Source organism: Pleurodeles waltl, chromosome 3_1 (genome assembly GCF_031143425.1).
Source record: "Pleurodeles waltl isolate 20211129_DDA chromosome 3_1, aPleWal1.hap1.20221129, whole genome shotgun sequence".
NCBI lineage: Eukaryota > Metazoa > Chordata > Amphibia > Caudata > Salamandridae > Pleurodeles > Pleurodeles waltl.
This window is the reverse complement of record NC_090440.1, coordinates 1,341,342,203-1,341,367,523: the sequence shown is the minus strand read 5'-3', so window position 1 is coordinate 1,341,367,523 and position 25,321 is coordinate 1,341,342,203. Positions and strand designations below refer to the sequence as shown.

Genomic DNA, 25,321 nt, shown 5'->3' with positions numbered 1-25,321 from the left:
TCTTGATACCTATTCTTCACTTTTTATATTTCAGCAAATGAATTGCTGTATACCTGGTATAGAATGAAAACCCATTGCAAGGTGCAGCTCATTTATTGGCTCTGGGTACCTAGAGTTCTTGATGAACCTACAAGCCCTATATACCCCCGCAACCAGAAGAGTCCAGCAGATGTAACGGTATATTGTTTTAAAAATTCTGACCTCGCAGGAAAAAGTTACAGAGTAAAACGTGGAGAAAAATGGCTGTTTTATTTTTTTACCTCAATTTCAATTTTATTTTTTATATCAGCTGTTATTTTCTGTAGGAAACACCTGTAGGATCTACACAAATGACCCCTTGCTGAATTCAGAATGTTGTATACTTTTCAGAAGTGTTTAGCTTTCTGGGATCCAGCATTGGTTTTACACCCATTTCTGTCACTAACTGGAAGGAGGCTGAAAGCACAAATAGTAAAAATGGGGAATATCCCAGTAAAATGCCAAAATTGTGTTGAAAAATTGGGTTTTCTGATTCAAGTCTGCCTGTTCCTGAAAGCTGAGAAGATGGTGATTTTAGCACAGAAGACCCTTTGTTGATGCCATTTTCAGGGGAAAAAAAACACAGGCCTTCTTCTGCAGCCCTTTTTTCCCCCATTTATTTAGAAACAAAAACGAATTTTTCGCTGTATTTTGGCTAATTTAGCGGTCACCTTCAGGGGAACCCACAAAGTCTGGGTACCTCTAGAATCCCTAGGATTTTGGGGAAAAAAGGATGCAAATTTGGCGTGGGTAGCTAATGTGGACAAAAAGTTACGAGGGCCTAAGCACGAACTGCCCCAAATAGCCAAAAAAGCTTGGCACCTGAGGGGGAAAAGGCCAGGCAGCGAAGAGACGTTAAAGTTAAGTCTTACTTTGTTGTTAGGAAATATACCTAACACATGCCTTAGATGTTCTGGTTCCTTAGTACTTCCTCCATTTCTACTTTTTAAACAGGGATTCTACTTCCTTTTGCAGAAGTCTGTTTCCTGTTTTTGTCTCTTTAAGGTATATTGGGGTGGGTGCCTTTTCTGGCTCCATACAGTATTTATATTGTAGCTTGTTTAGAATCTATTTGTCAGAGATTGTTCATTTCCATTCATTTAGGAACTTCCCCATATCTATTGTGTGACGGGGTGGCCAGAGTGTAACTCATTTTGATGCTTCACCTGAGCCTCTTCAGCTCTGACCTCTTTCTTTCACTCTAGCTTGGGAAGTCTGCTTATGCTGTTCACACAGCTGCTTTTTAGTTGAAGAGGTCTATATTAAAATACAATTTTAGTGTCCTGTGTTCAGTATTTTTTGTGGATTTCAGGGCCGTCTTCTCAATGTTTTCCAAACCTCTTGAAATCAATGCTGATTAGTATGTAAGCTGCTGCCTAACCCCAAAAATATATAACTGTGTTTTTTCAGTTCACAAAATATCCTGTTTTGCAGTGATTGTTATGATGTACAAATTCAATTTAAAAGAGAAGTAATATAGGGTAAGTCGTTGTCTTCACATTGGAAGTGTGACCAATGGACTTCTGTTGTACTATTTTAAGAATAGGAATTGTGTGTTGCACTCTCTCTCATTCTTGCACGTTATTACATCTCACACTGTCAGGAAGGACTCTCTGGTATTAACAGATTTAAAAAGTAAAACTGCTATATTCAAATTGTTGTTAAGAGTCATTCACCCAGTCCTTGCTCAACTTTATAGCATTGTAGGAGCTGTCAATCCTGCTAATAACATAGTATCTGTGAAAATGTTGAGTTATACCACAGTAATTGGTAGCCCTGCATTCTATGGCACCTGAAATCTGATGCTTTAAGCATGCTCGCCATCTTTTTTCTGCATTCTTTGCCTGCCTACATTAAGGTGGTGCTGCTGTTTTGGGAGCATTCATAGACGCCAAGCCAATAACATTTTACATCACATTGTATTCTGGGACTTTAAATTTTGCTATTAATATTTGTAACTATAGAGTTGTAAATATCAGCAGTAAAGTGCATTTGATTAAAAACCAAGGATGGCTGAAGGCATCAAACATAGCACAGATTTCAGCTATGAATTCTGTTGGTATATGGAAAGTCTTGTGTCATGTTTTCATCACTATTCCATCTGCGTGGCAACAACAATTTTTTCCATAGGTACCTGCCACACTCCATGCATTGAATGCTTAAAGCCTGGAGTGTTTGGCAGGTGCCCAGCTATCAATACTGACTTGCTGAAAAGAGGGTGCTGAGGTATCAATGGGGTTTGTCCTGTGTTTCTGTGGGTAAAGGTGATAGTACATACTGGCCAAGATCCTTAAGCCAGCCATTTCATAAATCATTGAAAGAATTAAACACTGCTAAAAGATTAAACACAACCTCAACATTTCTAGATTCCCAATAGCGTATAACATTATTAGGTCAGAACTTAAACATACTTCTCAACCCTGCACCTTTTATCTAAGCACATACAACTGGAGAAAACAAAAAGAAGAAAAAATACTGACGCAGAATAATCTTAGACACTTTTTTGCTGCCGCCTGGTATAACAAAGTTACACTGTGTAGACCCCCTTCAGAAATAAAGACTCAGTCACTTCCACTCTCCCTTCTCTGATTGGCATTTTAGTTTGTAGTTGTGCAGGTGTTTATCAGTGCTTACACTGATGATGTCTTTTTGCAGTTAACTGGAGTTGCATCAGCTGAAACAGGATAGCCTATATATAATGACAAGGGTTGGCAGCTTTGGAATGGTTATTGCTATTGGAAAGGGGAAAGTCCTGTTCTTCTCTATCATTTGGTGCTCCACTTCTGTAGGAAGCTGGCATGTTGTGTGGTGGATGCCTAAAGTACTTACACCTTATAACAGGCCCAGGTAACCCCTATTAGTGTAGTGTGGGCAGTGTCTAGCTGTGGATAGGCATCCAAGGCTTATCTAGGAGACATGCAAAGCTCATGCAATACCACTGTAGTCACATAGCACTTAAACACATGAAAGAAAACACTCAGTGTTACGAAAATAAAGGGTCTTTATTACAGTAACAGTACCAAAACACTAGATAGGCAACCCTCCAATAGGAGGTAAGTAAACACACCAAATATATACACTAGTTACCAGAAATAGGCATAGAAAGTGATAGAAAAAGTGAAAATGCATATAGACAATAGTGGCCAGAGCCCAAACCATATACTAAAAAAATGGAGTGCGAACACAGGATCCCTACCTAGGTAAGTGGGATGTGTAGAGGGGACCTGTGGGTACTAGGAAACCCCAAAAGGTAAGTACCACAGTGTCCCCTAGCGACCAGGGAGAAAGGAGTAAGTTACTGGATTTTTCCCAAACCACCCAAAAGGAAGGGAAAGAAGAAAATGCAATACCCATATACAAGACTGCAAGAAACCAGCAGTGGATTCCTGAAGAAGAAGACCTGTGGAAGAAAGGGAGCAAGCCCAGAAGTAACAAAAGAGTCCAGGGGGAGCAGGAGCTACTACCCACCCAGCTATGGTTGCAGGAGCTGGTCGACAGTAGGACGAAAACGGTCAGGAATGCAGCCCTGGGGCACGTGAGGAGTTCCTGGAGGATGCAGTCAGCATCTCACGCCGGGTGGATGATTGCAGTCAATCAGTGGCGGGAAGAGCCACCAACAAGCCTTGGCAAAGACATCAGTTGCGTTGAAGCAAAAGTGGAGTTGCCAGGGACCAGCAAAATCCAGGAGAACTCAACTCACAGGGAGAGCCCTAGGGTGACCCTTAGCAAAGCAGAGTCTCCACAGAAAAAAAGGCAGCCCCCCCCCCCCCCCCCCCCCACAGAAAACCCACTGGAGGAGGAATCAGGAGTCACAGAGGAGCTCACGCAGCACAACTGGAGAAGCACGCAGAGAGCCCTGCATCACAAAAAGGAGTGCTGGGGACACACAGAGCCTGAAGATCTCTTGGAGGAGACGCAAACAAGCCTTGGTAGCTGCAAGAGACGCTGTGCACAAGGGTACTGTCCGGTATGGGAAGCCAAGGGCTTATCTCCACCAAAGTTGGACAGCCTGCAGAGAGCACCAAAAGGACTTCTCCGGACCACTACCGCGATGCAGGATCCACTCAGCTCAGGATGAGAGGAGATCCACATAGCCAGCCATCATTTCAGTTTGTGCCTGCGGATGCAGAAGGGTGACTACCTCACCCAAGGGAGATTCCTTCTTCCTTTTTGTGCAGACTGAAGACTTGCCGCCCTCAGAGGCTGCACAGCCAGGGAAATGTTGCAGAAGCTGGAAGGAGCCGTGGAAACAATGCTGCAAGCAGAGTCTTCGTTGTGGACGCAGATTTTCAATTCCTGGAGGGTCCAGTCACGGTTCCAGTGGCTAGAAGTCAAAGTAAGGTTGCAGAGGAGTCCTGCTGGAATCTTGCAAGCCGAATCTGAGGACCCCACCGAAGAGAGAGATCTTAAATAGCTCTGAAAAGGGGGTTGGTCACCTAGCCAGGCGCCAATCTATCTGGAGGGGGCTCTGACGCCACCTGCCTGACCTGGCCACTCAGATGCTCCCAGATGTCCCTTCCAACCTTGGATTCAAGATGGCAGAACACAGAGATCCTCTGGGGAAGATCGGGGCACTACCTCTGGGTGATGATGGACAGAGGAGTGGTCACTCCCCTTTCCACTGTCCAGTTTTGCGCCAGAGCAGGGACTGGAGGTCCCTGAACTGGTGTAGACTGGTTTATGCACAGAGGGCACCAAATGTGCTCTTCAAAGCATACAAGTGGCTTGGGGAGGGTACCCCTCCCAAGCCACGTAACACCCATTTCCTAAGGGAGAGGGTGTTCCCAACCTCTCCCAAAGGAAATCATTTGTTCTGCCTTCCTGGGCTTCAGCTCTTCAAGGAGCAGGAGTGCAGAAACCTGTGAGGGGAGGCAGCAGCTTGGGCTGCTCGGAAAACCCCAGAAGGCTGGTAGAAGCAATGCTCGGGGTCCACTAAGGAGCCCCCAGAGTGCATGGAATCATACGTCCAATAATGGCAACAGTATTGGGTGTGATTCTGACATGTTTGATACCAAACATGCATAGGTTTGTAGTTACCATTATGTAGCTGGACATAAGTAGTGACATGCCAGTACACGCATAAAATGGCATCCACGCACTCACAAAGTCCAGGAAAATGGAACTGGAGTTTGTGGGGGCATCTCTGCTAGTGCATGGGTGCCCTCACACACAGGGACTTGCACCCTGCCCTCTGGGCTAGGAGGGCCTGCCAAAGGGGTGACTTAGTGACCTGGTGCAGTGACCTGTAGTGAAAAGGGTGCATACACCCATTCATGCAGGCTGCAATGGCAGGCCAGCAGATACACTTTGCATGAGCTCCCCATGGGTGGAATAATATATGCTGCAGCCCATGGGAATCCCCTGGTACCCCCAATGCACTGGGTACCATATACTAGGGACTTACATGGGGGTACCAGTATGCCAAATGTGGGGTGTAAGTAACCAAGTTAGAAGGGGGAGAGTATAATCATTGGTGTCGTAGTTAGCAGTATCCCAGTGAACACAGGAAAACAGGCAGAAAATCGGGGTAACCATGCAGAGAAAGAGGGTACTTTCCTACAACTTCTAAAAGATTCTGTAGCTTCTAGGGCTCCCAAAGCTCTTTTAGTGTAATTGTCTTTTTTTTTATCTGCTGCACAGGTTTATCTACATAAGCAACAAAACAGATAAGCTGCATCCTGCAAATTGAGGCTTTAGGAATACAGCCTGAATCTCTCTGGCTTGAAGCCATATCTTCTAAGCCAGACATGCTAAATAAAAATGGTGCCTGTATGCAATTGTCTGCTTGCCATGTCTGCTGCATCCTGAGACCACTTTAAGCAAATGTTGGCAATGGCCTTTCCCTCTAATATATCAGACTTTCCTCTTTTCTGACATTCATCACAATTGTTGCATGAGCTTTTCCATCTCTCCCCACTGCTGGAGGACACACCTACTAACTAGATCGCTTCGGTTGGCTATTCTTCACTGTGTTGCTGCTTCCCTTAATCTTTCTACTCACTGACTCAAATTTGAAGTTATTTCTGATATGAGGTGGGCACTTCCAGTATGGCACATTAACCCTTTACTAGCAGTGGTGACAATACTGGAATCCACTGGCACATTTGACTTTATTTATGGTGGGTTCTGTGGGGAGGGCCTGGACTTTCATAAAGAGGAGTTACATCTTGGAGAATGCTGGCTTTATATTGCTCCTGCCCTGACATATTACACTTGGCAGCATGGGGAGAATTGACTCCTTTTATGCATTGGCATCAGTGTTTCTAGAAGATTTTCTCTTCTCTTCCTCCAGCGGTACCCCATATTTATCTGCTGCCCTCTAAATCAGAGCTTGGTATAAGGTGATATTACCTGAAATGAAAGGGCTCTTGTGAGGAGTCAGTCTCCATATCTTACCCAATGTCTACATCCTGACTATTCATTTCTACTGGCTTGTCTAGATCATCCTTAAATAAAATTACTTCAAGCTCTTCGCTTAGTTCAGGAGCGGATGGAGCTAATTCATACACCTACTCTGACTCTTTCTTCTCGATATTTTTTGTGTATTTGTAGTTTTGATTTCCTTGAGGTGCTCTTCAAATACTTTCTTCTTTAGTGCTAGTGCTTCTATTTCGGCTTCAAAGTCATTTAGTTCTTTTTGATGTTGCCTGCCTTTATTTTCTACTACGTGCTTTTCATCAGCTTGGCTTTTTTTTTCCCTCTGCTGAGGTGTTAAGTCCCCTTCCTTCTGGGGTTCTTTGCCCTTCCTCGAAACTTGATCCCTTTTTGGAGCAATTTCAAAGAATGAAGGTGTGTCCAATCTGGTGTCTTTAGACTTTAATCCAGAAGGTTCCTTGCCTTTTAAGATCCAACAGGCTGTCAAGTTCCTCAACGCAGACTGTGGTTTGCTCATTTTCCTGTGTAATCATATTGGCTCACATGAGCTATTAGTCTGGTTTTACTGATGTATGCTTTTTCAAGGTTGTAAACAATTATTCCAGCAGTGTGTCTTTAATGTCTTAAGGGTGGTGACTGTTTGGCATCTGAACCTAACTGCAACCCTTTATCCTCAGCAGCAATAAATGCATGTTAAGTGAATTTTTCTTGTAGGTTCAAACGCTCATACATTCAAAGTGGCCTAATCTCAACCACTATGGGTTTACAGTGTGTGTAATGTTCATTATTCTAATGTCTGTGATGGCTTTTGGGACTTGGCGCTCTCAGATTGACAGACCCTTCCTTCTGGGCTTCATTTTCTTCTTCACTATTCAAGAAAACACAGTTCTCTGCAGAAGTGGAAGGAAAATGTTACTTACCCAGTAGACATCTATTTGTGGCATGTAGTGCTGCATATCTCTTGCCATTTAGTGTTGGGCTCGGAGTGTTACAAGTTGTTTTTCGTCGAAGAAGCATTTCTGAGTCAGAGGATTGAGTGTCTCCTCCTTATCGGTGATACGGCCCATGGGCATTGAGTCCTTTACTAGATTGTTTTCCCACAGGAGGGGGAGAGAGAGAGAGGGAGAGAGAGAGAGGGAGAGAGAGGGAGGGAGAGAGAGAGAGTGGGAGAGAGAGAGAGGGAGAGAGGGAGGGAGAGAGAGAGAGAATAAATAAAGAACAGAGCAGGAGATGTGCGTGCAAGTTATGTACAAATATATACAAATGTAAGTCAACTGAAACGGCCACAGACATCCGGGAAGGAGGGAGGGTGCATATGAATCTACAGCACTACATACCACGAACAGATGTATACTGGGTAAGTAACATTTTCCGTTCAATGGCATGTCTGGTTGTAGATTCAAATGCTCTGCATAGACTGCAAAACAATTCCTCCAGAAAAGTGGTGGCTAGCCTTTGGGAGTTTTAGTTGTATGAAAAAGTGTTTGCAGCACAGCCAGCCCTACAATGGGTTGCTGATGAGCCTGAATATCTACACATTAATGCTTTGTGAATGTATGTGGTGTAGACCAAGTAGCTGCTTTGAAGATGTCAGCTAAAGGTATGATACCCAAGAAAGCCATGGTGGCTCTTTTCTTCCTGGTAGAGTGTGCTCTAGAGTTTTTGGTAACTGTCTTTTTGCTTTAACATAACAGGTTTGTATGAATTTAACTATCCACCTAACTATACAATTTTTAGACATTATTAGGAATAGAAAAAGCTACAAAGAGCTGTTTGTCTGAAGTCTTTAGTCCTGGCAATGTAGTACAAGTGCACCCGTTTGACATCAAAAAGTGGAGAGCTCTTTCTGTTACTGAGTCAGGTTGTGGGAAGAAAAGCGATAACTCAATAGTTTGACTGATATTGAATTGAGAAACCACTTTGGGTAGGAACCTTGGGTTTGTACAAAGAACCAATTTGTCTTTGTGTATCTGAAAGACTCTTCCAATGTAAAGGCCTAGAGCTCACTAACATGTCCGAGTGCTGTGATTGCAACAAAAAATGCCACTTTCAAAGAAAGGAACTGAATAGGGTATGAATGAAGTGGCTCAAAAGGAGGTCTCGTGAGCCTGATGAGCACAATATTAAGATTTCAAGACGGTGCTGGAGGTATTCTGGTCTAATGACTATGAAGGCCTTCCATGAAGGCTTTAATAACAGGAATCTTGAATAAGAAAGTATGTTGAGAAATGGAAGTGTAAGCCAAGTTTGCCTTCTGCAAGTGAAGCAGATAGCAAACAATATCTTGAACTGAAGCCTTAATGGGGTTAATGTCATTGGTCTGACAGTAGCAAACAAAAGGTTTCCATTTTGCTGCATAACATGCTCTAGTTGTTGGTCTACAAGCTTCCTTAAGGATGTTCATACATTTGGAAGATAACTGTAAATATAAAAACAAACTGACTTCAGGAGTCATATTGCAAGGTTGAGTGACTTGTGGTTTGGATGTCTGATCTGTCCTTGTTCATGAGTGAGAAGATTCGGCCTGTTGGGGAGCTTCTCGTGTGGGACCAGTGAGGTCCAGAAGTGTGGTGAACCATAGTGGGAGCTACAAGGATCATGGAGAAAGATGTTGGTCTCATCTTCTGAACCGGGAATGGAATGAGAGGAAAAGGTGGAACAGCATAAGCAAATATCTGATCAGTTCATCCATAGAGCATTGCCCTTGGAGAGAGGGTGTGGGTACCTGGATGCACAGCTTGGGCACTCTGCTTTTTCTGCTGTGGATAAAAGGTCTATTTGAGAAGTTCCCCACTTTTGGAAATATTGTTGAATGACTTGTGGGTGGAGTTCCCATTCATGGACTTGTTTATGCATCCTGCTGAGTAGGTCTGCAAAGTTGTTGTCTGATCTTGGGAGATAGTCTACCACTAAGTGAATGCGGTGATGAAGAGCCCACGTCCATATTGTTTGAGCAAGTTGTGACAACCGGGATAACCTTGTTGCCCTCCTGTTTTTGTAGATAATACATAGCTGTCATGTTGTCCATCCGGACCAAGACAACTTTGTGTGAGAGGTGAGAAAGGAAAGCTTTTAGGGCTAGAAATACTGCCTGAAGCTCCAGATAATTTATGTGCATGGTTTGGTGATTGAGATCCCAGAGGTCTTGCGAGATCCTGAAGATGCGCACCCCAACCCGTCAAGGAAGCGTCCGTGGTCAGAATGAAATAAGGCACAGGGGTCTGAAAAGGCCACTTTAATAGGTTGGTTGAGTTCCACCACTGCGGAGAGCGGTAAGTAAGGCGTTCTACAAACACTAGATCCTGATGGTGGCCCTGTGACTGAGACCACTGATGAGACAGACACTGATGTAAGGGACGCATGTGGATTCTGGTGTGAAGAACTATGGCGCTACAGGATGCCATCAAACCTAAGAGACACATGACAGTCCTGGCTGTGAAAGTGCATCCTTACTGAAATTGAGGAGTCATTATCTGAAATTTTTGAACGTGTGCTGAATTGGGGTATGCTAATTCCAACTCTGCATTGAGAATGGCTCTCAGATCTGGTTGAACCTGAAGCGGTTGCAGGTGGGATTTGAGAGAGAGCAGATTGTGAACCCCAACCTGTGGAGTAGATTTACTGTGGTTTGAGTGTGATTGACACTATGGTAGTGTGCTGGCTTTGATGAGGTAGTCGTCTAGGTCTGAGCATTCCATCCTTTTTGGGGATGAGGTAGTATACGAAAAATATACTCCTTTTCCCAGGTATCGCACTGGGACAGGCTCTATGGCACCCTTGAGAATAAGAGATTGTATTTCTTCCTTTAGAAGGGTGAGATGTTCATGAGATAATCTGTATGAGCGAGGGGAAATGTTTGGATGTGTGGAAGTGAGCTCCAGACAATAACTATGTTGGATAATGGAGAGGACTCATGTTATGTCTGTCCATTGTGTGTGATAACTCTGAAGAAGGCCTCCTACCAGTGTGGTATAGGTTTCGGGACGATGTATATAGTCAGTGTTTGCTTGAGACAGGTGAACCATGGGTGGGAGTGGTCTTACCCCTGCCTCTGAAATTGTTGCCTCTATATGTCCATCTGAAAGAACCTCAAGAGTATGAGGTTGAGGCTAGTTTGGCTTGGGAGGTGCTTGGGTCATAGGTTGTTGATGGTCTATAACCTCCTCTGTATGTTGGGCGATGATAAAAACCTGTGTGTTTGGGACTGAAAAGTTCCCATGTCCTTTGCAATGTCTGTATCTTTCTTTCTTTTCTCAAGAAAAGAGTCAACTTGAAGGGCCAAATAGATGTTCTTTATCAAAGGGCATATCAAGTACCACTTGTTGAACTTCTGGTTTGAAGCCTGAACATCTAAGCCATGCATGCCTCCTCAATAAAATGCTGGTATTTATCCCTGTGCAGCCATATTAGCAGCATCTAGTGCACCCCGTGGGTGATGGTAATAGTATCAAACAAAATATCTTGCTCTACTGGATCATTATAGAGCTGCACATTGTGATAACTTGCTGCCCTAGTAATTAACTGTTGGCAGCTAGTGGTATTCTCTGGAGGAGAGGGTCTTGCAGGATACAAATCTGGATCTGTGTTACTAATAGGATCTGGATCATAAGAGTACCTGGAGTCTGTGTCTGGATGTGTGTCCCCCAAGTCTTCTTCTACAAACAAAAGGTGAACCTTGAGGGGTGAAGTCTCCTGCAGTGGGAGAGGCAGGATAATGAGGAGGAGAAGTAGGTGGAGAAGAAGCAGGGAGCAGGGTTGTGAATGTGGTAGATCAGGAGGAGGGAGAGGAGATGAAGGCTTGGTCGAAATGGCTCTGTCTTTCAAAGTCTTTTTCGGAGGTGGTGAGGTGTCCAAAGCCTCCTGAAACGCTAGCTTCCTTTTAAAAGTAACAGAGGAGGTAGACACAATACATACTGTCCCTTTTTGTACATATAATAGGCACTGTTTAGCGTCCATGGTCTCTAATATCGACTCAATGGGAGACATTGTAGTAGAGGATTGACTAGAATCCATTTCCTCAGAAGGGATGGTGTCTTGACTTTTCAGTAACAAAGATTTCGGTCTGTGGACCTTTTTGATGCCGAACCTGATTCTGAGCTGCTTTCACTCTGTGCCAGTACACTCAGTGCCGAAGGTTTGTTAATAATCTTTCAGACCAAAATAGAAAAGGTTGATTCCGAAGACAGAACAGTAGTCTTTCTTTTTTTTCGGTGACGACGGGCGGGGCAGCTGAAATGCCCTTCCGAGACCAACCATGGCCTGGTGACAAAGTTAATCCGATGACCTCAGTAAAGGCTTTTTTAAAAAGCCTTAATGGGGGTAAGAGGGGCACCGCGCAGATGGTACCTCGTGGCTTTCCATTTTGGACTGAACACTGCAGAATGAATCTTGAATCGAAATGGCCTCGTACTGCTCAAGCTCCTCTTGCGTATGTTCTTCCCCGAAGATGTCCGGCTTGTCGCCTGGGGATTTATGTGCCATCTCCAACCTACGCGCTCTTCGGTCCTGAAGGGTCTTCTTGGATTTAAACAATCGGCACGCGCTGCAGGTAGACTCCTGATGATCCTGTGATAGGCACAAATTACACACCTGGTGATCAGTGTGGGGGAAACTCAGAGTGGCAGCGGGGACAAAAACGAAATGGTGTCCGTTCCATCAGTCCAGCATTTTCTTTGGTGACGCCTGGAGTGAGGCCTGAGGACGGGCGAGGCCCGCCCCGAAGGGCTCGATTGATAGTGGACCCGACAAGTTGTAAATTACTAACACAATGTAGAAAACGCGACCAAAATAACAATACCGCTAAATAAAGGATTGGCGAAAAGAAAAGGACTCGGACCGGAGCAACTCGAAGTCCGAACCAGGCGGCAGAGAGAAAACAATCTAACAGTGGATTCGATGACCATGCACAGTATCACTAAGAAGAAGTCCCTCGATCCTGTGACTCAGAAATGTTTCTTTGAAGAAAAGCAACTTGCAGCACTCCGTGCCCAAAATTAGACGACAAGAGACATGTAGAGCATGTGTATCTACAGCCACACATGCCATCAAACATCTTATTTCTCAGTGTAGTTGTATACCAAGCAATATAGTTAGTACAAACAGAGGAATTGATTAGAGTTTGCTGTTTTCTGGGCATGATCAGCAAATTGGTGGATGCCTCACACATCCTATTTATAGCACACACCTGGGTATTTAGAGAATGCATTAGTATACCCTCCAAATATGGCAGACAAGACATCCATTAATTTGCTGACAATACCAAGGACCCACAAATCTTTGGTAGATGTTCCCTATCCACCAAACTCTAAATACCCCCACTATTTAGCTTTAAAATTGTATCTCATTGAACTATTCCTGGCAACGTGTACATGAGCTGTTCAAAATGTTATATAACTCACATTATATACAGGGAGTGCAGAATTATTAGGCAAGTTGTATTTTTGAGGATTAATTTTATTATTGAACAACAACCATGTTCTCAATGAACCCAAAAAACTAATTAATATCAAAACTGAATATTTTTGGAAGTAGTTTTTAGTTTGTTTTTAGTTTTAGCTATGTTAGGGGGATATCTGTGTGTGCAGGTGACTATCACTGTGCATAATTATTAGGCAACTTAACAAAAAAAAATATATACCCATTTCAATTATTTATCATTACCAGTGAAACCAATATAACATCTCAACATTCACAAATATACATTTCTGACATTCAAAAACAAAACAAAAACAAATCAGTGACCAATATAGCCACCTTTCTTTGCAAGGACACTCAAAAGCCTGCCATCCATGGATTCTGTCAGTGTTTTGATCTGTTCACCATCAACATTGCGTGCAGCAGCAACCACAGCCTCCCAGACACTGTTCAGAGAGGTGTACTGTTTTCCCTCCTTGTAAATCTCACATTTGATGATGGACCACAGGTCCTCAATTGGGTTCAGATCAGGTGAACAATGAGGCCATGTCATTAGATTTCCTTCTTTTATACCCTTTCTTGCCAGCCACGCTGTGGAGTACTTGGACGCGTGTGATGGAGCATTGTCCTGCATGAAAATCATGTTTTTCTTGAAGGATGCAGACTTCTTCCTGTACCACTGCTTGAAGAAGGTGTCTTCCAGGAACTGGCAGTAGGACTGGGAGTTGAGCTTGACTCCATCCTCAACCCGAAAAGGCCCCACAAGCTCATCTTTGATGATACCAGCCCAAACCAGTACTCCACCTCCACCTTGCTGGCGTCTGAGTCGGACTGGAGCTCTCTGCCCTTTACCAATCCAGCCACGGGCCCATCCATCTGGCCCATCAAGACTCACTCTCATTTCATCAGTCCATAAAACCTTAGAAAAATCAGTCTTGAGATATTTCTTGGCTCAGTCTTGCCGTTTCAGCTTGTGTGTCTTGTTCAGTGGTGGTCGTCTTTCAGCCTTTCTTACCTTGGCCATGTCTCTGAGTATTGCACACCTTGTGCTTTTGGGCACTCCAGTGATGTTGCAGCTCTGAAATATGGCCAAACTGGTGGCAAGTGGCATCGTGGCAGCTGCACGCTTGACTTTTCTCAGTTCATGGGCAGTTATTTTGCGCCTTGGTTTTTCCACACGCTTCTTGCGACCCTGTTGACTATTTTGAATGAAACGCTTGATTGTTCGATGATCACGCTTCAGAAGCTTTGCAATTTTAAGAGTGCTGCATCCCTCTGCAAGATATCTCACTATTTTTGACTTTTCTGAGCCTGTCAAGTCCTTCTTTTGACCCATTTTGCCAAAGGAAAGGAAGTTGCCTAATAATTATGCACACCTGATATAGGGTGTTGATGTCATTAGACCACACCCCTTCTCATTACAGAGATGCACATCACCTAATATGCTTAATTGGTAGTAGGCTTTCGAGCCTATACAGCTTGGAGTAAGACAACATGCATAAAGAGGATGATGTGGTCAAAATACTCATTTGCCTAATAATTCTGCACTCCCTGTACATTCAATAAAAAGTTCAATTTACATGTCTGGATTGCCCCTTTTTGGAAATTCTTTACAATCTGCAAAGACCTTCCAATTAACAGGTTTTTATTCTTTAGACAGATTTCTACATGTGAATGTGGATTGCACCATTGATTATAGATAGCCTAGAGACCACAGTATGGTTATTTAAAGTAATGCATGTGTCCGATAGGGCAAAGGAGATTCCTTTCTTGGAAACTACCCAGCAAGTATGTTCTGGGGCTAAGTCTTCTGAAAGAGGATGAAAGGAAATGAGATGTCAAATCAATATTGAGAAGGGTTTCAAGGCAAGCAACCAAACCTGTGACAGTACTTTGTCTCCATCTGTCCCCAGAATTATGTTTTAGAAAAATTCATGATTTTCTTCAAGTTTTCAATAGCTAAGGAGTACCATAACTGAACTGAGGAGCTTGTAACCTTGAAGGCCACCCGTGAAGCACAGACCAGCTCCTTGTGATATACAATTGGAATGAAAAACCCTTCCTTAACCTTTCTAAATCACAGCAAGGTAATCTCAGTTCTTACAATAAAATGTACCCAATGATGAAGCACCAGCACTACTAGAGTATCTACATCACAAACAACAGCAACTCGCCTTCCCTGGTCTTGGAACTTGATATTAAGGAAACTTACCTCCACTTTCCCGCTGCTGGCGCACAGGAAGCACACCACTCTAGGAGTTATAGGCACAGAAGTTAGGACACTCAATCCACCCATTTCCCATACATTTTCCACCTCACAGTTCTCCTGCAAAGCAGAAAGAAGACAGACAAGGCAGTGATGTCACAAAGTATTATTCAAAGCAATAGGAGAGTGCAGAGCAAAGCAAGACCTCTTTGCATAGGAGGTCTGTAAAGTACAAGATATATTTTGATTGCCGTCAAGAAGCTATGAAATTACAAAACATCTGGTTGTCAGCAAAACCCTTTAGATACGCTTGCGGAAAACTGGATGGAACAGTAAGTCTCAGGAAATGATAAGTATTGCAGAGCCAGTCGTCCATACTGAAGTGTGCTCATTTAACTGGTAAACACTATGGCTAAAGACCATTAAGAAGATTCATATTTTACAGTTTAATGGAAATCACAATTTGGTATTGCCCAAATTGTATTGTGTCGGAGAAACATAGAATAACCCATTAAAGCATATACAATATTACTTTGATTCTACCATATATGAACACCTTAACATGTACTCAAATGAAACTTTAATACAGAGGACACTGAAACTAGACTCCAGCCTGCTACAAAGTGGCCCCTAAAGCATACACTTATGACAGTTCACAGACTGAACTCTCTAAAGAAGTGGCTAATCATTTGCAACATACAATTTCAGAATGGCTATAGCTTTCTACTAAAGAAGCACTATTTTGGGGAAAAGCCAGCTTAACGTTGCTGGAATATTACATTTCTGGTAATGTTGGACACCCATTTTCTTAATAAATATCGCAGCAGACACACATCAAGAATCCACCCTGCAACATAGTACATTTGAGATACCTTAATGCCAATCTTTTGTATAAACTATGCCTGAAAAAGGTTTGGCAAAAGCTCACTTTAGTATCCACAGCGTCTGAGACACCATCATAGGAGTACAAACTGATATGAATACTGTAGATCCCTCTAACAGAAAATGCTATGGAAAGCAACAAATTTAAGACACCTTAGCATGCAGCTAGTATGTTGAGCAGATGAAAAATAATAGATGTGGTGCATTATTTGATATACAAGACACAGTAGCTTGAATTAGCTGTAGATTACTATACATCAGATAGTTGTACATGTACGCACAACTAGTACATCCAAGACACCTTGTACAGAGCCCTCAACAGGCCTGACACCAGTGTAGGCCTACATTACACCCATTCATGGGCACATTAAGATGCCTAAAAGCAAACACAGATGTTCAGAGATAGAGCAGGAACCAATACGCAATATAATATTAATACAGCCAGGACCTAGATCTATTCATAACCTTAAAATACTTACCATTTGGCATGCCAGAGTGACCACAAAAAAACAATTTCCTTCTAACTTAAAAAAGTGTCCAAACAGAACAAGATAAAAACCTTTCAAATTGCAGCACCCTTTAGAATTTTATACAAGTGATTGAGCATTTCAGAGCTCCAGGGAAAACACTTTCATGCTTTTCTTTCACCCTCTGAAAAAATAATTCTGTACCTCTAACCCCTGACAATTCCTTATCAAAACCAGCTTCAGCTGCATCTTGCTCCAATTCATGTGGAACATTATTTTCATTGCAGCATCTTTAATGCAAATAATGATGGGCAGAGTACCCAGAGAGGTCACATTAAGAGCTATCTCTTCCACACTGGGTGCTGAAAGTAAAGGGAAGCGGTCATAGGAGATCAGCTCACTCACTGTTGATTGTCTGATAATTTAGCATGCATTGATATCTAGTCATAAAACAATACCAGTTGAAGCTGTTCTTTTGATACAAGAAACCTAAACCAACTTCTTAATCCAGGTGTTCCATGTTGATACTTATCAAAAAACATATATGCCCCCTAAAAATTAGCCTAAAAGTGACCCTGTACCTGGGGCTGCAAGTGTGGAACTGTGTCATCTCTTGCCAAGACTAGTGTCTTCCACCCATTACTCATCTATCCCCATTAGGTGCTACTGGTTTGCACCAGGTTGCAAGTTTCTGACATCCACTATACCACCATCTAGTCAGAAGACACCAAAAAGCTTAATTGCAAGGGATGAATATATGTCATCAGCATTGAACTTTTAAGCATTGAGTTTTCTGGTCATAAGGAACCCGAAGAGCTACTAAACAACAAAATATGCAGTCTGGTACAGTAAGGGGCGTATGAAGACCTCAAGACAAACATGGACTGTCTGGCTCCTATCATGAGGAATCTTTTAATGGGGGAGAAAATGTATCACGTCATTCACAGGTGATAATGATTGAGAGTTACCTACCTGTGACAGGGTATACTTGGAAATATAAAATATTCCCACTTGAGATCAGGAATCCCAGAAAATAATTTCCAAAAATAACATATTCATAGTAGGGGAAAAGCTGTTATTTCACAAATGCAGGCCAAACTCATTTCAAAAGCAGGTTATATTTGTTCCAACTTTCTTTGTATTATATTTAATGTAATACTGCAGCATAAATCCTCAAACAGGATACAAACAAGATGACCTCAAATGTATAAATTGAAGGAATTAAAGACATCCTAGATGGCTTAAGGAAATCTTTCCTCCGATACTGGCACCTTCACCACCCCCTGAGCAGTGAACCTGATACTCTCTAAACTGACGTGTGCCTAATTTGAGTGCATGAGCAAGCCATCATTGCACCATTGTGAAAAGCAGTCTATGTGTTAGTCTCAGCTAGTAAATTTAGACGGCTGCAAGTCCTATCAGATCTAGAACTCTAAACTGTCTGAGCCTAGTAGGGTAGTCATGAGAGCCGTCTTCCCTTTTAACTAAGATTTTTTTGTTTAAGTGTTTTTCAATGATCACTCGCTTTATCAGCTCGTTGTCTTGAGTAGTCCATCTATTCTAATAGATATTTCTAACTGCAGATGCCTCACCTTGTAAATACACTCAGGGACCAGATTAGATCTGGAGATTTTTTTTTAATCAGCAATTCCCTACTCCGTCAGAAGGTCACGTCATGCTGCTCCATGTCCGGTCCATCCCACCCTGGAAGTGACATTTGTACCAAAATATACCCACCGCTTTTGTGCATCAATATCCGCTCCTTTCTGTCAGTGCTTTCAGACGCAGATCCAGAGCTCACTCCCTCAATTTCAGTTGCTTGACAGAACATTCTCCTTCGGAAATGTTTCCACTGTGGAAGGGGCAGGTATCCTCTTAAAAAACGTCCTTTAAATATTGTGAAGGCTGCCATGAACAGATGTCAGAGACGCACCTGCACAAGGTCAGTTTCAAGTGTCTCTGCTCCTTGATTAACTCAGTCATGAGACAAATGCTCATGAATGAACCTGAAGGACATCTAGGACTGCAAGGCCAAACTCTAAATCAATGACTGTAGTTGGAAGGCTCGATCCCAATCAAAGCTGAGAAAGCAGACATGTTCTTGGTCCCTAGGACACTTCCAAGAGAAATATTGTTACCACTCTATATCTTCAGGTAAATCAAAAGAAAAAAAAAACAGGAAGTGAAACACTGCTCCACCTCCTCCCATCACATTTGTCAGATATCTCGTTAATGCAGGTACCTCATATGACAGTCAGCCTCCTCTGAATTAATTCCTGCACTAGTCTCGATACAGCCCAAGTCCCAAGAGATACTGGCGGCACTCCACTAAATTCAAGCCTTCAAAAACACTATATTGTGAATTTCTGGCACCCCTCTGAGCCCTTTCGTGCACCTTAAGGAATCATAGATCCGAGGAGGCCTCTAAGTAGGTTACCGCCAGCAGCTGAATCCCTGACATGTACTGTACGTCTTGATCTCACTCCAGTGTCCATGCGCTCCAGGGTCGATGCCTGTTTTGTAAGACATGGTGAGCAATATCTTCCCCATGCTTCCATACGACCTTCATGCCAACCTCCAACAAACAATTAAGGAAGGTCAAGACATGGTAAAGTATATAATTTAGGTAAGACCTAGGTCCTCCTATCCAAATAGGGCAACTAGTACATGAGTGGTGCTTCAGTGTCACACATGGATAAGATTGACGGGCTTCTCCAGTGATACCCAACAGTCCATCATTTAAATGCCTTATGAAAGCACACATCTCTTCGGAGGCAATGCAGACTCCGCTTTAGAGCACTGAATGGAAACCAAAAGCAACAGAACCACCTATACAGCTTTTCCCCCCAACAATATTACCCTTCCGAGGCTTCGAAAGAGAAATGCAGCAAAGGCCACATCAAAATTTGCAGTAAAAGACCTCTTAGTACTTTTGAGATAGAGGTCGGGGATTGGCTGGCACCATCCAAACCTCCAGGACCAACAAACTACCCAATCTCCTGACCCCTGGCACACCGTTATAGCCATAGCAAAACCCCTTAAAGTTTACCCTCCCTGTCACCCAGACAATTGGAGGCTAGATAGGCTTTTACCTCCGCGATTGGCAAAGCACGATATCAGACTGACGGGTGCTTCAAACTGGTCCATGTTGGAAAGCACTCCTCTTACTGTCCATCCCTAAGGCAGCCACCTGCACCTCAACAGTTTCCGAAGGACCATTTGTTCATTCTCCGACAAACAGTTTCACACTCTCCTGGAGAAAGGAGCCATACAGAAGGTATCAGCATCAAAGGTTGAGACTGGTTGTTAGTCCCACTAATTTCTGGGGCCACAGGAGTGAGGAAGACTTAGTCCTATTTTATACCTCCGCCCCTGAAAGTTTTCCTCAAGAAGGAAAACTTCAACATGCTCACCTTGGCCCAAGTTCTGTCTGTCCTGGGTCCAATCAACTGGATGGTGGCACTAGATTTCCAAGAAGCCAATTTCCACCTTCTTCTCCTGCCATTTCACAGGTGCTACCTACAGTTTCAGGTAGGCCACAAGCACTTTGTTCTCTGTGCTCCCTTATGGCCTCACCAGTGCCCCTCAGGTGTTCACAAAAGTGATAGTGTACGTTCCTGTCCATATGAAGTGGGTGGGAACATCAGTCTTCTTGTGCCTCAGTACTTGATGACTGGTTGCTAAAGGTGGACTCACCCCAAAGACCTCCAGACGACAACCTGTTGACATCTCTGGGAGTTACCACTGTGAGAAAGTGGATTATTAGTTGGGAGACCAAATAGTATCACTATCCTGTATCATGTCCTTTCTCAGTTACTTTAATTTGAACCTTAGCTCAGTCGCAGACAGTTGTGGCACAGAGCAGGAAAAAAGTAGAAAGCATTATCAGTATGACAACTGTCAGTAAGTAAGTAAGAAATATAACAATAAGAAAATCCCACTCTAATTTATACAAATTGTCTATGTTTTTATCTTTAAATGCCAAAATGAAAAATCAGGTGAAAGGAACCAGAGTTATGATTTTTGCAAGATTTTTGATAGATCACTTCTTTTCACTCAAAAAAGTTTTTAAATGTTGTGAAGCACTACTTTTCACTCTTAGCAGTAGTTGAAGTTGTAACTCTGATAGTGAAAGTACACACTACCACCAGCAAAATGTACAGAACCTGGGAAGTATGACTTTGGGTCTAGGACAATCTCACAGGCTACATCAATGGAGACCTGCACAAGTCCAGGGGCTACTGGTCAGCTGGGCACTGTGCAGGCATGTTGAGTTACAGGAGGCTAGCCAACAAACCCTTGGAGTCCACTCACTGGTCCATGGTATGAGTGGGGTCTCTCACCAAAGCAGACAGGAGGAACAGCCCTTCTTTTTATTAAGTCACGTCTTGGTTCAGCAGGAGCATTATTTCTTGGTGCCGCTTTCCTTTCTGAGGTCCGCAGGTTCAGCAAGTGCAGTTCTCCCTTTGTTTCCAAGTCCAGCAGTGTTCTAAGGAAGGCAACCAGTGGTCTCACTTTAGTGCCTGGCACGAGCTTGTGGGTGAGGGAGACTAGAAGTAAAATTCCCACACTCAACTTTATGCACTCTTACATCATTTCCTGGGGGTTGCTAAGAAACAATCCCACAGTGCATCTTTATGCCCAAATCCAAGATGCCAGAATCTTCAGTCCCTAGGTCAGAGCTCTGGGCATACCCCAGAAGTGTCTATGGAAGTGAGGAACTCTCCCTGAAAGAAAAATATGGGACTGGGAAAGTAGAAAAAGGCCATCTTTTTCAAAGTGGCATTTTCCAAATAGTAGTTCTAAATCCAACTTTACCATCAGTCTGGAACCCAGTGCCTTTGTATGAGAGACCCAGCACTTACGCAGTGAAAATGACTATGGAGATTTTTTCACTGCTACGACATGTAAGACTTAAGTACATGGACTACTTTTTAAATAGCATGCACTCCCTACCTAGGGGTACTTAGGACAATACTTAGGGGTGACTCCTAAGTCACAACTGCAGTGGCAGGCTTAGTTGGGTCTTCACTGGTCACTTTAATGGTGGCATAATAAGTGCTGCATTCCACTAGTGGCACTTAACTTACACAAAGAACAAAGAGTGCGTATACTAAGGACTTATAGGGAAGTTTAATATACCAATAAGATAGCCAATTGCACACATACTTTAGGGTCAGAGCACATACATTAGGTGCTAGATATCAGCAAACCAGTGTTCTGAATCAGGAAACCAGCACTAAATCTACCAGAAAGTGACAGCAAAAAGTGTGAGTGGTACTGCAAAAAGTACCTTTCCTCACAGCTATCGAAATGCCAAAATCAACCCTGACTCCTTCACAGAGGCTACATTTCATTAGAGCCATCCTGGACACAGTGTTAAGAGCCTTATCTGTACCTCAATGAAAAAAGGATAACTGGGCTACCATCCCAATGTTTCAAGCCTTGTCCTGGCTGTGAAGCCTCTTCACTTCCTACATTCTGTTAGTGGACTATGCCAGGTGGCACACGCAGGCTCTAGGTAACTGAAGTCTTAGTGGGCTCAGCACCAAGAAAACCTCACATATTCCACCCAGGTGTCAGGGGAGACTAGAAGATCTGCAGTGGGGGCTGCTGGACTACAGCAGGGCCAGCAGCACTGCCCTCTCCCGAACACACTCAGAGCTAACAGTTGTAATGGCTGCACTGCTGCTGGGTTAGGGAGGCCATCTGCAAGAGGTGGCGATGAGGACTCTGGTCTGAAATGGAATACCACATTCACTTCCAACTGAAGGCATTCCTCCAGTCCATTAAGTGGAGGATGGTGCAGGTTATTACTGACAATACCCCGCCAAGTGGTACTGCAAAAGCAGGGTAGGGTGGGGTAATGGGTTCTGCATCTATGGATTTGGCTGAGTCAGAGCATTTTCATGGCTTTACAAAATATGGAAAGATCTTTAAATGTCAGCAAGCTCAGTCAACGATGGCTAGCAGAACACAAATGGCAGCCGCACTCAGGAGTGGCACAGGGCGTCTTTAAAAAATGGGGAGAACCCTGAATTGATCTTTTTGCCAACACATAGAACATGTAGGGTCTAAACCTTTGAGGGTTACAAGGTTCGAAATTTTGATGGTAGGAGTCCCCAGTTCTCTCTTGGAGACACATTTTGCCTGGATTGGGATCAGGACTCCTGTACACCTTCCTACCTCAACCTCTCCTGCCCAACGTTCTGAAGATCAGGAACAACTAGGACTTAGTCCTCCTAGTGGCTCCAGATTGGACAAGGACAGTGTAGTACCCAAAACTAATGGCCATGAGTATCTAACCTCTGACTCGGCCAGCTCTTCGGGACAACCTTTTGTTGCAAACAGCAGGGCAAAGTTCCGCACCCATGCCTGGACAACTTACAACCCTTCTGTGTATGGAGCTTGAGCAGCAACAGTTCACCGCTTCCAAACCCCCTCCAGACGTCATTAATCTTATTTAGCTGCCAGTGCCCCTAGGACATCTATGTGGTACACTGAGAGAAATTTGTTTAGTGTTCCTCCCGACGTATCTAATGTTTACAATCTCAATTGTCCGAAGCTCTAGTTTTCCCCCATCACTAGACCAGCAAGTCCATTCTATACCAAAAGTTAAATATTATTTTGTTGACTTTTCAGCCTCTTTATGATTTCTTGATTAGCCATCTTTGTTCAATTCACCTGCTAAGATGCTTTTGCTAAAAGGCCTGACCCATATGTCCCTACCAAACACTTATGTGAGGCTCAAATGGGACCTCAATCTGGTTATCTTATGTGTATAAGTAGAGTGGGCTACTCACTGGGAGGTAGTGTCTGCTGGAACTGATAAGCAGGTGCGGCCTAGGCTGCATCTATGCCATGCCTAAGTGAGGAGCCAGGTCTTCAGTTTTTTTCATAACTCAAGAACTCAGGAGGCAGCTCTGATATGAAGGGACAGGTTGATCCAGGCTTCGGAAGCCTGGCAGGAAAATCCACAATCACAAGCTCCGGCTCTGTATAAACAGGGGCTGTGTGAGGCTAGAAGTCTGGCTGGCTGTGTGGAGGTGTCTCATGGAAGTGTAGAAGTTGATGAGGTTCTTAGGGCAAGTGGTGCCCAGACTGTGCAGTGCTTTGCATCTGTGAGGAGTTTGAAAATAACACAATTGTATATGAGGAGACAGCAGAGTCCTTTGAGGTACGGAGTGAGATGGGTGCAGGGAGAAATCCAGAGTGTGAGTCTGACTGCTGAGTTGTGATTGATCTGAAGTCTTCTAGTCAGATGGGTGCTTATGTCAACAGAGCATGTTCCCACAGCACAGACTGCTGTTGATGGGGACCTGGGTGACGGTATTACATGTGTTGACCGGAAGCTATTTTAAAATTTTCTTGAGCATTTTGAGTGCATGAATACAGAGGGCAATGCTGGCTCTCACATTCCTGATATGCACCCCATTGAAATCAATGCACAGTTGCTGTCTGACATTGGCTACATTGAAGAGTTTCTCATTGCGATCACTAGCTTGTTGCATGAGTGAGCTGCAGCCACTCTCTCCTGCAGAAGTACACCATTTTCTTTCCAGACAAGCCATTGTTGAGAGAAAGGAGCATTGCCAAAGATAAATAACTTGATCTTCAAGGAGGATAACATTAAGAAAATCAAACTGTATTATCCACTATGGCCCTGTGCGTCCAATCTAAGCAACTTCTAAACAATCCCTTTGCCATTGGATTATCTCTTGCATATTATGAATTGGCTAATAAAGCCCCAACCCTGCATGCCCATAAGCAAGTCTAACACAGAAAAAGCAGCATCCAAAGTCTGGTTTGCAAATAACCTGTGAACTGATTTATGTAACGGAGCCACTTTGCAATAAACATACATATACAGACATACATATATCCACTGCAGTGCGCTGAACGCCACTATGCTCATATTCATGGGGTGTGCAGATCTTCGTTGAGTTAGCTCCTCCGCCTCCAAATACACCACAATGCTTCTCCACAGAAGAGAACCGCACCAACCAGGTATTTGTTTTTTAATCAACGAGTTTTACTGCATGCTACCAATTGATGCATTTCGGCCAGGAACTAGCCTTCCTTACAAACAATGGCCACCATTTTTTCTTTGAATTTAAAGTGCCCCCATGCTCAACAAACAGTAAACATAGACAACATACTTTTTTGTAGCAACATTACATTACACTTAATTACATAAATCCTTATGTTAACAGTTTTTTGCATGGTACTCCTAATTCAGAATACAACATACTTTGCATTCTATAAATGGTTTGAGACCCATGTTCTTCCATTATGGTTGGTTTAATCATTCCACTCTTTAATGCCTAATACCCAGAGTTAGAGCCGAAAGGGAGGACTCACTCGGTCCAGTGACTCGAAAAGGCTTCTTCGAAGAAAAACAACTTGTAACACTCCGAGCCCAACACTAGATTGCAGGAACAGTGCACAGCATGTGTATCTGCAGCTACACATGCCATCGAATATATATATTCATTTAAACAACCAAAGGTTACAGGGACGTTCTAGATAGGCTCACATTTTTAAAGTTACAAAATCATAGAAATTTAACCCTCACAGTTAGTTATTTAAAGTAACCATAAGTTGTGCCCTAAGGTAACTAAAACTCACACCCTCGCCATGCACAGTTTTGTTTACTCAAAAAATGTACTACAAATATTACATTGATTTTATCAATGATTATAGGAAGCTGGCCTGATGCGTGCCGGGTACCTAAGGTACTTACACCTTATACCAGGCCCAGGTATCCCCTATTAGTGCAGTGTAGGCAGTGTCTAGAAGCCAGGCTCTCTAGAGGTAGCTGTGGATGAGCAGCCAAGGCTTATCTAGGAGACATGCAAAGATCATGCAATACCACTGTAGTCACACAGCACTTACACACATGAAAGAAAACACTGTGTTACCAAAATAAAGGTACTTTATTTTAGTGACAATTACCAAA

The 25,321-nt window shown here is 43.3% G+C and overlaps 1 protein-coding gene across 2 annotated transcripts in view; it reads right to left on the bottom strand.

Annotated features, from left to right (window-relative positions):
• The window catches only part of KMT2A (lysine methyltransferase 2A), a 1,244,888-nt gene that overhangs the window by 644,182 nt on the left and 575,385 nt on the right, over positions 1-25,321 (bottom strand). For both annotated transcript variants that reach the window (XM_069224744.1, XM_069224745.1), the window contains exon 10: positions 15,020-15,133. In XM_069224744.1, coding sequence (XP_069080845.1) covers positions 15,020-15,133 — 114 coding nt within the window. The remainder of the gene's footprint in view (positions 1-15,019; positions 15,134-25,321) is intronic.